The sequence below is a fragment of the Quercus robur genome, chromosome 5 (genome assembly GCF_932294415.1).
Source record: "Quercus robur chromosome 5, dhQueRobu3.1, whole genome shotgun sequence".
NCBI lineage: Eukaryota > Viridiplantae > Streptophyta > Magnoliopsida > Fagales > Fagaceae > Quercus > Quercus robur.
In genome coordinates this window covers 85,038,179-85,055,576 of record NC_065538.1, presented here as the reverse complement: position 1 = coordinate 85,055,576, position 17,398 = coordinate 85,038,179, and the positions used below count along the sequence as shown (strand labels likewise).

At 33.5% G+C, this 17,398-nt stretch overlaps 1 protein-coding gene across 1 annotated transcript; it reads right to left on the bottom strand.

Moving 5' to 3' along the window:
* Positions 1 to 3,616: 3,616 nt before the first annotated feature.
* LOC126728874 (LOB domain-containing protein 24-like) lies at positions 3,617 to 16,115 on the bottom strand. The gene is made up of 4 exons (XM_050434629.1): positions 16,051 to 16,115; positions 15,911 to 15,936; positions 8,041 to 8,171; positions 3,617 to 3,961 (listed from the first exon to the last, which is right to left on the bottom strand). Exons 1-4 carry the CDS (start codon positions 16,113 to 16,115, stop codon positions 3,617 to 3,619), a joined length of 567 nt encoding a protein of 188 aa, XP_050290586.1.
* Between the last annotated feature and the right edge of the window lie 1,283 nt (positions 16,116 to 17,398).

Genomic DNA, 17,398 nt, shown 5'->3' with positions numbered 1-17,398 from the left:
CAATCATATGTACCAAATTTAACAAAGGTTTGCTTGTGGTGTGTGCAACTAGCAAGTGCATGAGATACTCACAAGGTGATATGTAAACAGATAATAAACACACTATCTACATTATTCATCACATAAGTTTGAAAGTAACTATCACCTAAAGAGTTACATCATATAACACGCTTGCAACCATGCAATTTTTTTTTTTTTTTATTGATTTTGACTTTTCTTTTTCTTTTGAAGCATATTTTTCTTGTTCTTTTTCTTTTTCTTTTTGCTTCTTTTAACTAATGTACAATAACACCTTAAAATTTTGTTGTACAAGTGCTACACCTTATTGAGCACGGCTTTTTTGATTTGCACACAGGTGTTTATGATTGGCAAGTAATAGTGGTGAGATGATTATTTATGCATTTCTCTTAGGATTTTTTAGTCCTTACCATCAAAAGAATGTGACTTCAAAATCAAGAGCATGTGTTTAAAAACCCTAAACAACTCACACAATATAAGCACTACATAGCACAAACTAGCAAAGTACAAAAAAATAAAGCTCATCAAATTTAAACAAGATACACAGTCATGAAATGTAAATTTCAAAGGCCAACCTCAATTACGCAACTTGAAAATGCATAATACAAAAAACATAAAAATCTTCTTCTTTTTTTGGATTTTTAAAAATTTTTATGACCAAAAATAAAAAGCACACATTATGCTAAATGGAAAAAAAAAATGCAAAAACAATGCATGAATAGTGCTCAACTAAGCCATAGAGGGTACACAAACAAGAAATATCAATTTCTTAATTAACTTATTAGTACATGTACAACCTAGTACATACTCACACGAAATTATATTTATCTCAAAGTAGTCATGTTCTTAGTTATGCAACACACACTATTCAAGTTTTTCCACAATATCAAGCATGTACTAAATCAAGAGAGAGAGAGAGAGATCATAGTTCATGTAATCCTCAAGAAAAATAGACACAAAAGAAATAAAATATTTTTGTCTTTTTGAAAATTTTCAATGTTTTTGGATTTATTTATTTTTTTAAAACAAAACAACTTAAAACAGAAATAAACACATGTCCACAATAATTGAAAGAATTATATCAAGGACAAGTAAATAACATTCACCTTAGCAAATCTTTACTCACCCATATAGCATGAGTCTTTGGCTTTGTAGGTGAAAAACCATGAGAAGCAGAGTGTATTTGAGGGATTACACAATTCTTCTAAGAGAGGCTGAAATCTTGCAATTTCCTTTCACAAGGCAACAAGCTTAAATTTTTCAAAAGCTTATGAAACAATTTATTTGGACTTATGACAGGAGAAATATCATCACATATCCTAGATTGAAACATAGAATGCTTAAATTTCAATTTATGACAGTTAGGATGAATATGTCCAGACACACCACAAAAGTGACAAACATGAACAAATTTAGGAACATCAGTATTCTTAACAATAGATCTAATCTCAGATTTTGGTTTTTGCCTTAGTAAAGAACAATTTGGTTTAATATGACGAACAACACCACAAAGACGACAGGTAGGCATAAAAACTGATTTATTCTGTACTCTAGCAGCGGGTTTAGACACAAGTTTAGAAACTTCAATGTCTACATCAGAACCTTTACCTTTGTCTAACTTAGTAAAATAAGCTTTTTTTTTTTTATGATTCCTCTTGAAAGGAGGAATACAAACATTGTCAGCTTTAGGCTTAAGAGAAACAGATACATATCTGTCATCAACAACAAGTTTGGTATTAGACAAATTTTCAAGTTTAGCTTCAGACTCAGCTAACTTTTGTTCCAAACTTTTCATCTTTTCATCTTGAGAGGAAACTTGATTTCTAAAAAATTCATTCTTTTTATTATATTCATCTAATCTCACAATCAATTCCTCTTTTTCAAGATTAGCCAATTTTAACTCTTCCTTGAATTTTTTAGCAATTTTCATAGATTTAAATAATTCCTTACGGAGAGTTTCACAAGCATCAACAAGATCAATCGAAACAATAATGTCCTTTTTAATCAAATCATCACAAATATGAGCAGACAGACAATTAAAATTATCCATGATAGCAGGGATTAAAGATCAACTCTAGGTATAAAAACCTAAAAACAAGAGCTAACCCGCTCTGATACCAATTGAAAGTATATGTTTAGACCCCTTAAACCAGATTGTTTAACCTAAAATATTATCCAAGTGATTACTTAGATTAATTTTAAGATCTAGTTTAAAATAAATAAATCATATCATGCAAAGTTGCAGAAAAGTAAATAACACCACGATATGATTACCCAGGAAAACCAATGAAACTAAACATTTCAAGGTAAAAACCTGGAAAGGATTTAACCTAACTATCTTCAAGGTAAACCAAATCCACTATAAGAAAAATCAAAGTTTTTACAAAAGATTTAACCATAAATCTAATGCTACCTCATGTAGTAACTTACTAATACGACTACGTGCAAGTTCAGAATCCATGGACTCCTTCTCTTCTTGGATTTACAGCAACAAGAGCATACCTTTGGTTGTAACTTTGAGACTTAACTCAAAGGTTTCAAATCACCATCAGTAGTTGATCTTGAATGTAGCAACTAGTTTTACCAATCCTTGATTGTAATTTTAGCTCCAGTAGAATCTTGAGTAGTTAGAAGGTATAGAACCTCTCAAATCTCACAAAGAGTAACACACAAGTCTTCCAAAAGTCTCCAAAATGTAGCTAGGGTTTTCTTTTTATATGTGAAGAAGTTTAAGTGAAACCCTAAACATTTTTGTTGTGATTGGACTGAAATAACCTTCTGCAGAAAACCCTATCTGCGATTTTTGATCGATCGGGTCTATTTCTTGTTCGGTCGAGAAAGGCAGGACTTGAATTCTCTTTTCTACAATCAGTTGGACTTTGAAATCTTGAAACACGCTTATTTAAGCACACTCTAAACACTTAGACTAGACTTGTTTTGTTCTTAGTTTTCCAACACATTACAACCATGGTTCTAAACATTTAATCTAAATCTTTATAACCTAACAAAAGCCAAGGCCTTTGTCCATCTGTATCGACGAGGAATTCAATTGATGATTTTTTGGCATCATCAGCACTATTATGGAAATAAACTCATAAAGTAATTTTTGCAAAAAGGGAAAGGGAGCCGAATTTTTTGTTGTTGTTGTTACTTGTTACTTACAATAAATGGAAGGGTACCACTTTGCTCTAGCTAGGGGAACATAAAATAATCTTCTTATTCTAATAAAAGGGTATTGATTTTGGAATCTTTCTAGAAACTTTCTCATAGAAAATATAAAAAAGTTCACTTGAACTTTCTCTTTTTTGTATTATTAGTTTTTTGCACTCCATAATTATTGTCATTATCCTAAGAGACATGTAGATTGATGTAAAATTCCTCTTTTTTGGTTTTGTTAATATGCTATAAGACAGTTGGTAAATGAATGCAACTAGTTAAGTATTTTCAAATACCTCAAAAGCTAAGAAGAAAACAAATAATCTAAAAGAGAGAGTTGAAGTGATTAATTAGTACCACCAAAATGACATAATACACGAATATCTAAATTATCTATAATATCCTTAACATCACTCGTTGATAAACTTAACTTATAATTTGCTTAAAATTCAAAGCCAAAAATAGTATTGGAATAGTTATAGTCTTCAAGTGGCTGCTGATTTACGTTGGGTAAAGGATCTTGTTGACTTGAACTGAGCCATGAGTGCTGATCTTCACCTTCTTGGGCAATAGCATGAATCATTTGCAGCTGCTGCATTTGTTGTTGTTGTGCATTATGAAAGGCTATTTCACCCTTTGTCTTCACTAGCTCAGACTGAGCCTCAATTATTTGTTCTTGGAGTCGAGAGATTATTCGAACACTTCCATAGACTGGGTCTTCCACACGTGAACTTGCTTCGAAAGACATGCAGTCCACTGCCACAGCTCGCAAATGCACTGGAAGTTGCTGCAATGCCAAATGATGAAAAAAAAAAATTTGAAACTAGCTTTCTTTGTTTTTTTTTTTTGTTTTTTGTTTTTTTTTGTTTTGGAAAATAAATTGGAGAGATGAACAGCTATAAGGGACTAAATTTTGAAGTAATAAATATAGGAAAAAACTTAGGTACAGTACTTAGGTGCTGTTCTGTAAGTTCCTCTCTTAAGATTCAGTTATGTGAATTTTTTCTCATGGAATGGAATTCTATTTTTTAATTAAGTAGCCACATGGCTAAATCTTAAGATAGGAAGAAATAGCACCTAAAGTACTGTACCTAAATTTTGTCCATAAATATAAGTAGCTTAGTAAAAAATGTACTACTAATCAATTTCAAAGTAAAATAATTATGAGATTCTTTTTTGTCAAATGAAAATCATTACTTATAATTACTTGGGCAATTTAATTTGGCAAAGGATCTATTTCAAATGATGGTGCTTTCGTACTTTGTTGTTGTTAGGATGTATGCCCTTAAATCCTATTGTATGATGCTATGTGTATGACATTATGTAGTGATTAATAAATTTGTTTTATTATTATCTAAAATAATGGTAACATGAATATTTGGACATTATCATAAAGTCCATGAGATACATAGTATGTGATTTAGTCACAAAAAATATAAACCACAAGTTCTTTGTAAACTTAGAATTTTAGTACGTAGTCGGTGATGAAATTGGGCATTTCATCTGTAAATACTATAACATATCAACTAAGATGATTTGTCTTGATTATGGAAGTGGACTTCTAGTTGGTATATTGATATGTTTTAAGAGTTAAGACATATTGAACTGGACTACTGTGAGATTTATTATTCTCCTAACGATTGTCAAATGAATAATAAATCTCGTGACTTCTATTTACATGAACTCTTAATCCTGAGAGAATAATGGACCAGATCATGAGATGTAAGTTACTTTGATATATCAGGAGTGAGATCTAAAGTCACGATCAAAACCTCAGTATGTTGGGTAGCCACATTTGGTGTTGAGGGAACATATATTCTCAATATGGAATTCATAATCTCTTAACGAAGATATAAAATATTCCATTGAGATAAGTTTAATGGGTTTGGTTATTCAGAGTGTTAGGCCTAACCACTTTAGTAAGGAATTACTAAAGTATATATTTATGAAATTGGATTTCATAAATATATGATGAATAACTTAAAGGATTAAACTGGGTACTCAAGGATTAAGATGTAGTAATTTTCAAAGTGGCAGTCAATATTCATGACTTTGTATTACTACGAATATTTTATGAAGGGGTTAAGTGTACAATAAAGTCTTGGGGTATAATTTATTAATAAGGCCTAGAGTACAATTATATTTATATAGTGATATTAAATATAATTAATGATAACTTTGGACTTGTCAAAAGTTGACAGAAAAGCTTAAGACCCATTAGAGCTAGAGTCTTATTTGTTCCCTTTTAGTCCTACTCCAAGCCACATACTAAAACCCAATTGGAATGGCCCAAAAGGCTAATCCAATTAGATAATCAGTTAGATATAAGGGAGAAATATACAAAATTTTAAAAGACACTATTGTGAAATAGAATAGTGTGTATGTGAGTGTAAGCCACTTTCTTATTCTCCCTTGGACTGATTGAGAGACCACACTTCTTAGGCATTAGTGGAATTGGAGTGAAGAATAAAAGTGTTTCCAAGTACTTCTAATCTTTGATTTTGAATTTCTCCACACTAAGGTACGCTCTCTTGTTCTTAAATTTTGAAATTTACATAGTACATGTTATCAATTGCGAATGAAGTAGATCCATTAATTTTCCGCTGTGTATGTTTTATATGAGATACGAACCATGTTTTTCCAACAGTTGTGATAGGTATTAAAACTATACTTTAAAAGTTGAAAAAGAGTCTGTATATGAAAACCACCGCGCACCATTGGCGCGATGGTCACTCCATAAGTATAAGTGCTTATGGAGTATGGGGGGACAAGGGCTGAAGTTTAAGTCTCCAAGAGAGAATTTCACACACATATACACTTAGATTAGGCTAAAGTGGAATTTCTATCTTGTAAAAAAAAATAATAATAAAATAAAATAAAATAATAATAATAATAATAATAATGGTTACAAGAGTAATAAAATAAAATACCATTAGGAGTAGAGTCAAATATTAGAATAGATGCTCAAATAACTTAATTCTAAAATAATAAAATGCAGATTTGGTTAAAAATGGAAATTGATATGAATTTAAATATTTTTGATCTAGTCAACTTCATTAAAGCATCAGCATTGGTGGTGCTAAAAGTTTAGCAATTTGGCATAAAAAAAAAAAAAAAAAAAAACTACTTTATCTATTTTACCACCTCACTTTACAAAACATCCAACATCAATGATTTTAATTTAGCATTTAACACAATAAAATAAAATAAAAAACATAATAAAATAATATATACACCACAATAAAATAATAAATCCACTATAATAAATAACAACTAGTAAACCACCACCACCGCCACCGCCACCACCACTACCAAAGCCAAAATCATCCACCACCACCTTAACCAAAATCCAAGAAACCACTAACAAAATCAACCACTACCACTACCACATCCAAAATCAACCATCACCACCACAGCCACCAAACCCACATGAACACACACACACAAAAAACCCAATCACAACCAACACACCAATATTCCTCAAGCTCTACTGTGGAAGACTACTAGTCTCAACGTTTTGGCACAAAGATCCTCACTGAAACTGTCAACGCCGTCTATTCCTCCATGTAGGAAGAGAAGGGGAAAGGGGGGGGGGGGGGGGAGAAAGGGAGAATAGCTGAAGAGAGTAAATATTATTTAATTGGAGTAAGAAATAAAATATTAATATTTTGGTATAATTTTGAGTCACAGGACACAACCAAAGATACCTGTGCATTGTAGCTGAGAAGCAAAAAGTTATTGCTTTAACTCTACCAATGCAGCCCCAATTTTGTAGTTTGTGGTGCTAGAAAGATAAATAGCAATTTAGCTTTTTAGCACCACCAATACTAATACTCTTAGTGTCCATTTGTAATCTGCTTATCTTGTTGAAACTGAAAACTTTTTATTGAAAGTACTATAAATAAAGGTAAAAGTTAGCAATTTAGCTTTTTAGCACCACCAATACTAATGCCCTTAGTGTCCATTTGTAATCCGCTTATTTTGCTGAAACTGAAAACTTTTTACTAAAAGTACTATAGATAAAGGTAAAAGTTAGTTGAAATAGCATAGTGAGACCCATAAATAATACCAAAAGTTCAATGAAACCTATGAATGGTAGCAAAAATAAGTTGAATAGTAAAATAAGTTAGCAAAAATAATTTTTGTCAAACATACACTTAGGTAGTAATATTCACCTACTCAAATGTTGTTTCAAGAAAATTTAGGAGCAAAAGGTACTAAACAAATTTGATATTAACATAAAATGATGAACTCAAAGCATACAATGATAGGAAAAAAAGAAGAAAGTAAGCCATGTTAAAATTCATCTTGATTATAGAAATGGTTGTTTTATTTCCTAGCACAAAGTAAGAATTGAAGAACAACAGTAACATTAGTTGATAATAGTAAAAAAACATATCATCTTTGCATTATTATTATAGTAAGGTTTTTGCTCATAGTCATGAATGTCGATTCTGTAATGTACTTTGGATTTAGACAATGGGTAAAATTTGTTTACCTACTATTATACTGAAATAAAAGTAAAAAAACCAATGATTAAAAGAAAACCTAGAGTACGTAATTAATTAAAAAATAAAACTAAATCAGTGTCATTTGTTATCTTCTTTCACTATATTTACCAATCAAAGATGAATTAGAGAAAGAATCCATTAAGAAACATCTTAAACAGATCATTAACACCATCTATGTGATTATTTCAATAAGATAGAAATTTTTTTCAGTGAACGACAAACAAGCTGAAATATTAATCCCTCCTCTATATATGCATATGAAATAATATCTATATTATACCTTTATATTAACTAATCATTAAATGAAAAATATGTTACTAGCTCGTAACATGTATAAATATATATTTGGTCATACCTCTAGCATTTTGGTTATGTTGCTGGCACCAAAGATTTTGTGAACACAAGCAAATCTTTGTGGATTGGTTGGAGGAAAATACGGTGCAAGAACACAATCTTTAGGGCATCTCCTTCTCAAAGATTTGCAAGCTGCACATCTAGTTGAATGGGACATTGTCAGATTTTCGAGAATCTACTCAAAGAGTTCCTTTCAAAACTTCTAATTATTCTCGAGAAGAGATTTGGTTTCTATATATTTATACTACTCAAAACAAAAACTCTATTCCATATAATTTCCTTATGAAAAAAAGGTAAAAGGAGAATAAAATAGTTTTTCTTAAAGTAGGGCCGGCCCAATACAATTTGAGGTTTTAGGCAAAAATCTTAAATGGACATTTGTGTATTTCAATATCACTTAAAATGAAATTTATTTATTATCCGTTTAGTTAATGTTTTGTACTATAATTTTCTATTTATTTAAAATTAATTATTCTTACTTTTTTATATCAACTAAAGCATTTAATTGATGCTAGAGATATTACAAACTTATTATATAGACCTTACAATTTGATGTGTCACGAATTAGAATAAATTGATTTAAACGTTAATTTATTATGTTGTTTAAGTAGCACTAGTCTATTTTTGCCAAAAGTTGTAAGTGTTATGTAGTAAAACTTGTAGCAATTTTAACATTTTCCATTTACTTAATGGTGATTTGGCTTATTTTTATTATTTTATGTTTATTTATTTATTTCTTTTTTGGAAAATGTTAAAGCTACTATAAATTTTACTACAAAAAGCTAAGAAAAATGCCATCACATCTCTTGAACTTTAATGTAGTGGTTAGTACATTCCCTAAATTTTGATTTTGCCAATTTAGCCCTTGAACTTTACACATTGCCAAATAGATATTTCTATCACTTTACAATTAAATACTTAATAGAAAATTCATAGAAAAAAAAAAGAAAAAGAAAAAGAAAGAAAGGGACGAATTGAGATAGAGCTAGGTTTAGTTCAGAAAGAGAGAGAAACTGACCAGAGAGAGGATTATAACCTACACCCCCCAACAACTTTGACAACTCTCCACCAAACTATAAGTACCTCTAAGTATTCGTTTCGATCTGGCGTTTGTAGCGTTTTGCATTTGTTTGCGCTTTTTTTTTTTTTTTTTTTTTTGCAACACGCGTTTCAGGGGGACAAATTTCACTGTTCATGCTACTGTTCATGAACAGTAGCCGTATATATTTGACTTTTCAGCCCCTTTTCATCACACCTATGGGTCCCACGGCACTATTCACATATTTAAAAATTATTTTGCTACAATGTTTTCAATTTTCAATTTTCAACAAAAATAAGTTGTATTTAAATGGACCCTAAATATGTGAACTTAACCAAAAAAAGGGCAGGAAAATAAATCCTAAAGAGATTTCTAGAGTATATTGACCAAGAACATTCCAAATTAGATTGTTAACGTTATTCTAAACATATTTTAATGAGACAATAATTTTGGACATTTATTTGACAAAACCAAAAGAAGAAGACCTCCACCTCCATAGCCAAAACTTCATCTCCTCAATTGGTGTTGTATAGTAGACATAAATCTTAAGGGAATTAGAGTAGACCCATTTGAATGGGCAAGTATAGCTTTTGCAGTTGCTAATTTGCAAGCTAGTCACTGACCCAAAATTTTACACCACCACAAGAATCAAGATACCACCATACTCATCAACCAAAGCCTTGATGGCCCCCACCAACTCCGATAACCCCAACGCAAACATCCCTCTCCTCTATCTTCTTTTACAATTCTACCATATTCATTGTTGAGAATATGAAAAAAGAGTGGTGAGAACACAAATAACAAACAAATAAAGTAAGATCTGCAAAGAGGGATGACGAATCCACACAAGACAGTTTTGTGCAGAAAAACGAAAAAATTGAATCCATAAACGGTTGTGGTCGACTCCAAAACCTTGTTCCTCTTTCTTTCTTTGGTCGGTTTCTCTTTCTCTCTCTTTCTCAATCCACCCTAGCTCTCTCTCCCTCTCAATCAGATCCTTTGTTTTTTTTTTTTTTTTTTTTTTTTTTTTTTTTTTTTTTTTTACGTGTGTGCCACGTGAGTTGATTGTAAATTTTAACAGTAGAGTGGGAAAGTGTATTTGGCACATATGTAAAGCATTTTTCCCCAAAAAGCATAAAAAATGATATGGAATAGAATGTGATTAGTGGCCCTTCAACAAGATAATTGAATATTTGAAATACTTCCTATTATTGGTGATGCAATAATTTGTAAGACTCGTGTAATAAAATTTGTAGTAATTCTAGTATCAATTAGTTTTTTTTGGGTCTTTTTAAAGGAAAATGCTAAAGGTATTTATTACATCAAACGTATAAATTGATGTGACAATATATGCGATGAATTCAAATTTGGTAAAGATTAGGTGTAAAACCCATATTTTACACCATCCAATAAGAAATTGCCACATCAGTTTTTGAAAAATTCTTAGATGCTCCCAGAGCATAGAGAAATAGTGCTCCCTCCTTTCACATTCATAGTGGTCTCCACCATGAATTTAATGAGTAGACCCCACCATGAATGTGAGAGAAGGGAGCATCATTTTCCATACTCTGGGATTACCTAAGAATTACTCTCAATTTTTTACTTAAAATAACTCAATACATAGCCACATATAATAACATCTTAATAAACTCACAGTTAAGTTAGATTTTCAAATGGGTATTAGAATTGATTGAGTGTGGTTGTGTCTATTCTTTAATATGTAATATGATGATGTGGCATGTTGGGATTAGAAGGCTAAAACTTGAGTTTTACACCACATTCTTATTGAATTTAATCTCATATGTGATTAGTTCAACTACTTAATAAATGAATTAATGTTTGAAATGTGTTTTGGTGATTGGTGATTGGTGACACATCATTTTGTAAGCTCTATATGGTAAAATTTGCAATATCTTTGACATTACTCTTTTTTTTTTAGAAGTGGAGGGAGAAAAAATTGAAAATCACTTATTGGCCCCCACATTTTTGGGGCATTTCTCTCATGGGTGGAGCTAGAGGGGGGCGAGGGCCAGGGGGCCTACTCACTTGACTCCTCGTAAAATTTAATTGTAATGTATTATAAGGGTCTAGCAACTCATGTTTTCATAAGTTGTGCTTTTATAACAATGCTTTAGATAAATATGCTTATGCTTATATTTCAAAGGAATTGCATATTTCATGTGAAGTTCATCTCAAACATGAAAAGGAAGGTAAAAAAAAAGTTTATCTCAAACACCAAACCACATCACTTTTTCACCCATTTCACTTTGTTATAAGTAGCTTTTGTCTTGTCCTAGTTTTTCACCTTTTTCACTATTTTTATCTTTTTTTTCTCTTCTACCACTATTTTCACAATTTTCACTATTAATGATACTTTTCAGAGTATTTTATTGTTGAATTTGGCCTCCAAATTTTGGTAGGTTCAAGGTTGGATTTTTCTTAGCATGTGTGCAAAAAATCAGGGCAAGACTCCAAGGATTGCTCCAAAAAAGACCCATTATTCCTCCTCAACAAATCAATGTTTCCTGGTGCCAACGCAAATTTTTTTCCTAAGCGCTCTTTAGGGGGGGGAAGAGTAAGAGGTGTCCGAAGAGGCTATCTAGGCTTGGCAGTAGCAACCCCCCCAAGTGTTGTCATGGCCTTCTAGGGGTCCTAAGGGCATGCCGCGGCCTTAGCATCCCACCCACGGGGCATGCCACGACCTCACCGTGCTTCCACTGCCCCTTAGGTTGCATGCCCCCAAGGGCCTTGTTGCCTATGCCCAGGGGCATGCCAACGTGCCCATGCAAGCAAGTCATGGCCTTAACTGTGTGCCTTGGCCTTGATTGCTTGTCCATGGGGGTTGCCATGGCCTTGGCCTTGGCAGCATGCACGCGAGCATGCCTTGGCTGCCTGCCCATGGGGGCTACCTTGGCCTTAGCTGCTACATGCCCTAGCCTTGGTAGCATGCCTATAGGGGGTTGCCTTGGCCTTGGCTGCTACATGCCCTAGTATGCCACGCCACATCGCCCCGCATTGTCCCGCACTCTAGCAAAATTTCCTTGTGCCTTTTTCCATTTTTGTGTCCCTAAATTCATTCCATGGTTTTAGAGGAGGATTCTAGCAAGCGGTTCGGAATTTCAAGCGTTTTTTAATATTTTGGCTTCCGAAAATCATAAAAAATAAAAAATGTTGAATCTGGCCTTCAAATTTTGACAAGTTGAAGGTTCGATTTTTCTTAGCATGTGTGCAAAAAATTAGGGCAAGACTCCAAGAATTGCTCCCAAAAAGCCCATTATTCCTCCTCAACAAATCAATGTTTCCTCATGCTAGAGCTGATTTCTTTCTAAGCGCTCTTTATGGGGGAGGAGGTATTCGGCGATGCACAGGGGCGACCCCTCTTGAGCTTGGCCACAGGTAGGCATGCTCATGATGAGACCTCAGGCACCCAACCCCGCGTGCTCCATGGCGCGAGGTGGGCCCTAAATGCATCGTTGGGGTGGACCCAGGTTGGCATTTTACGTGTACGTGGTATAGTTACGACACACTCTTGCAAGGCGGACGATGTCAGTTTCACCCATTGCCACGCAGAGCAAGCCTAAGGTGATGCTCAAATGCATTGTGAAAGCTCTCTTTGGTGCCACTTTTCCTTGAGGCCACACCCACTCATGCCTAGTGGTAGGGGGTCGATGGTCTCAATAGCTGTGTGGTGGGCAATGCATGCATTCTTGGTTTAGCTTTGGGCACGCTATCGCAACGCGAATGGTGTTAGTCTCACCCATTGCTATGCGAAGCAAGTTCCATGTGACTATTGGGCTTGTGTGTGTCTTCTTACTACACGGTTGCGTGGTAGCAGCGACGACGACGACGATGATAGCAGTAGTGTCCCTCGATGTCCCTTGTAGTTCCTGTGTGTGGTTGGTGAGCCATGCAAGCTTGGTATAGCTTGGGCACGCTCTCACAAAGCGGACGGTGTTTGTTTCACCCATTGCTATGCGAAGCAAGTCCCATGGCGACCATCGGGCCTCTGCATGACGACGACCCATCCTTGTGGGCATGTGGTTTAGTAGTGTTGTCTTTCATGCCAAGTGGTACAGACTCGGTGCCACTCGATGCTTCCTCATGCACGACAGGCCTTATAGCGTGTCGTTGTGGAGTATGTTTGGTGCTATTGCGGTCTACTGTACATGATAGCGTGTGAGTGGTAGCAGGGTTGCATGGCTTGGCAGGCTCCGTGCTCGCGCATCGAACTGTCCGGCATGCTCCCAATTAGCGTTGTTCCGAGCATTGCTCAGACGCAATTCGGGTCCCTGTGCTGCATCCTACCTCAAAGGCACTCATCCCCTCTAGTTGATTTGTTCCTAGTCGATGCTCCTCGCGAGGCATCGATAGGACCTTGAAGCCGCCCTTGTGTCCCACGCGTGCCTCGAGGCCTTTGCATTGCTGATGTGGACCACGTGGGCATGCTCGTGGCCTCGAATGTAGAACATCATATGGGTTTAAGGCCTCTGGCCCCCTTTGCCAACGTACCAAGCAAGCATCATCACTCTGCCCCACACAATCGCTGTGCTCGTCCGCACCCTTCCTTGCCCTCAAGTGAGCCAGGGCCTTCGGGCGGTGCTAGCATCAATAAGGAATGCTACCTAGTTGATCCTACCAGTAGTCATATGCTTATCTCAAAGATTAAGTTGTGCATGTGTAAGTATGAACTAATTCAGACTATGAAACTGCGAATGGCTTAATAAATTAGTTATAGTCTGTTTAATGGTACCTGCTACTCCAATAACTGTAGTAATTCTAAAGCTAATACGTGCAACAAACCCCGACTTCTGGAAGGGATGCATTTATTAGTTCAACTACTTAATAAATGAGTTAATATTTGAAATGTGTTTTGGTGATTGGTGACACATCATTTTGGAAGCTCTATATGGTAAAATTTGCAATATCTCTAACATTACTCTTCTTTTTTTTTTTTTAGAAGTGGAGGGAGAAAAAATTGAAAATCACTTATTGGCCCCCACATTTTGGAGGCATTTCTCTCATGGGCGGAGCTAGAGGGGGGCAAGGGTCGGGGGGCCTACCCACTTGTCTCCTCCTAAAATTTAATTGTAATGTGCCGTGAGGGTCTAGCAGCTCATGTTTTTATAAGTTGTGCTTTTATAACAATGCTTTAGATAAATATGCTTATGCTTATATTTGAAGGAATTGCATATTTCATGTGAAGTTCATCTCAAATAGGAAAAAGAAAGGTTTAAAAAAAAAAAAAAAAAAAATTCATCTCAAACACCAAACCACATCACTTTTTCACCCATTTCATTTTGTTATAAGTAGCTTTAGTCTTGTTCTAGTTTTTCACCTTTTTCACTATTTTTATCTTTTTTTTTTCACTTCTACTGTTATTTTCACAAGTTTCACTATTAATGATACTTTTCAGAGTATTTTATTGTTAAGTGATACTAAAATTTTACTACTTACGTCTTACAAATTAGCATGTCACTAATCAAAAAAAATAGTTTCAAACATTTATTCATTATATTGTTTAATTAACACTAATCACATTTTTTACTACATTAGTTTGTAAATTTTTTGTTTTAAATTTTAGTAGTTATGAATTGGTTATTTTTGTATAGTTATTTTAATGATATGAAATATATTCTTATTTGCTTACAATTTTTTATTTAAATTGTTATTATAATCGATTAATATTAATTTCATTTTTAATATTGACTTTTAATTTTGCCTCCTCTAGAATAAAATCTTGGTTTCGCCACTGATTTTCTCTAATAGGTGAGGTGATATTACATAGCCTAGGCCTACCCAACTTTATTTTGCATGTGGCGGTTGATTGTGTGCATTCTTAAGCTAATATTAAAGAAGGGCTGTGGGGCTGAGCAATTGGCTTTATACAGTTGGAAGAGATTTTTGAACCAAAATTATTCGGTCAAAAACTTTGCATGCGTTTGCATGTGCATGGCGGCCACTTCTTGGCAGAACTTTACATCTAATTTTGTCATATCCTATCTATCTTTTTCACTTTAAGTAAAGTATATAAATAATTGCTTTGATGAGACTTGATTCTTGAGTAGTTTAATCTTTTATTGCATCTTTACCTAATTAATGAGCATTACAAGTTAACTTTAAAATAAAGGGTGCATGATCTTTTAGTTCAAAATGCATATTACAAGTTGACTCTTTTTTTCTTTTCTTTTTTTAAATAAAAAATTTTGGGTGCCTAATCGTTTAGTTCAAAATACATTGGTTTGATTAGTTCTAATTAACTCAATTACTAATTTTGGCACATCTATTTTTTCACTTTAAGAAAAGTAAATAAATAAGTATTTTACTAAGTGATCTAATTTTTCATCACGCTTAATGAATGTTATAAATTAACTTCTTTTTTTTTTTTTTTTTTTTTGGTGCCTGATCTTCTAGTTCAAATTACATAAAATTTGGTTGGTTTATGTTAACTCAACTACTAAAGTATTTTGGCATCAAATAAAAGATATGTGTTTGAATATCACCTATGCCAAAAAGAAAATAATTGATATCTTGATCTAATGATAAAACACAATCATGGAGCAAGAAGTTATAGATTTCCAATTGTAGCTATAGCTACATTATTTATCCCCCCCCCCCCCTCCCCCCAAAAAAAATACAAATACAAATACAGACTTTCATTTCATTAGTTTATGTGACTGCAAATCATTTATGTTCGGACTATGTTTGGGACTTAATTACTTAGAACATCAATTAGGAAACAATAATTAAAATGAATGTGATTTATAACATGGTTGAGATGTGATGAACTAGGAGGCGTTGTTCATCCAGACATGGCAATGGACGAGGAACAAGCCATAAATGAAACCTTTATTGACTGAGCTGTTACGATTGGACGAATTAAAGAGGATAATGGCTTAGAGGTCTCCATATCTACACATTAAGTGTCAGAGGCGTTACCCAGATAGGGAATTAAACCACCATTAATGGTGTAACTTTACCATCGGAGGCTCGCCAGCTGGCACCACGCCAGTGACCTGTTTGTTACATTTCCTTGTCATCTTGCAGGTTAGGCCAGAATCATCAGGACGATCCTAACTGCTGACGATTTTGGCATCATCAAGATGCATTTTGAGATTCATTGTATTATTTTTTTTTAATGTGAAAATATGGGCATGCTCATCTTATGAACAATTCACTGTTTATTAACCAAACTTTCAATGGTTTAACTTAAAAAAATACTAGGAGGTGTTACCCTCAAAACTTATGTATACAACTATGTTCTTCAATACTTAGCAAAAAAAAAAAAAGAATAAGAAAAAAAGAGGCCAATGGGAAAAATTGATGCTGTCTAGGTCTTGTATTGAGTTTTGCCCACTGAACTAAGCCGTTGAATTTTGGCCACTGAACTAAAACCACTGAATACTTTGGTTGGACTACTCTTTTTGATGGTTTGATGCATAGGCATTTGGATGAAAACGGTGGGAAGGACGAAGGGATTGTTGCTACTTTGCAATAAAAGAAATATTAGGTTATGTTTTGTAATAATTTTTGTTTTTTATTTTCAAAAACTTGTTTTTGGGAATTTAAAGAATTTTTTTTTTTTTTGTATTTTTGAAATTAAAAACATCTTTGGTTAGTTGAAATTAAAAAAAAAAAATAGTTTTTTGAAGAAAAAATAGAAAATATTAAAATATGTTGTTACTAAAATTTGAACTCTAATGCTAACTCATTAAATGAGATAGATTCATTAAATTAAATGCGTGTTTTCATTTACTTTTGAAAATTAGAAACTAAAAACAGCATTTTGCATGTTTTTAGTTTTCTTCACAAATTGAATTTTGAAAACAGTTTTTGTTTTCTATCCATTTTGGGTTGCCAAACAAGTTTTTTAGTCTCAAAAATAAAATATTGTTTTTGGAAACAAAAAATAAAGAGAAAAAACAATTACCAAACATACCCAATTGATTATTTATAGAATACTAATTTCAAATTTTAAAATTGAAAACGAAAATGCAAGAAATATTATTATTTTTAATAGCCAATTGATTATTTATAGAATACTAATTTTAAATTAAATTATTTTAAAAAAAAATCCAAAACAAAAAGGAAAAAGAAATTACTACATCCAAAAGTGACAATTATAAATGGGAACGCCGTTTGTGGGGATCAAACCCAAGACCACGTGGTTAAAAGCCCCGCGCTCTACCAGTGAGCTAAGACGACTTTGTTAGAGTTTAATAAATATGTACTTTTTAGTTTGGACAAGTGATCCTAGATGAATTGCACTTAAAACCCACTTCCCGTCTCTATGATGATTGATGACTCTCAGAATTAGATTTAG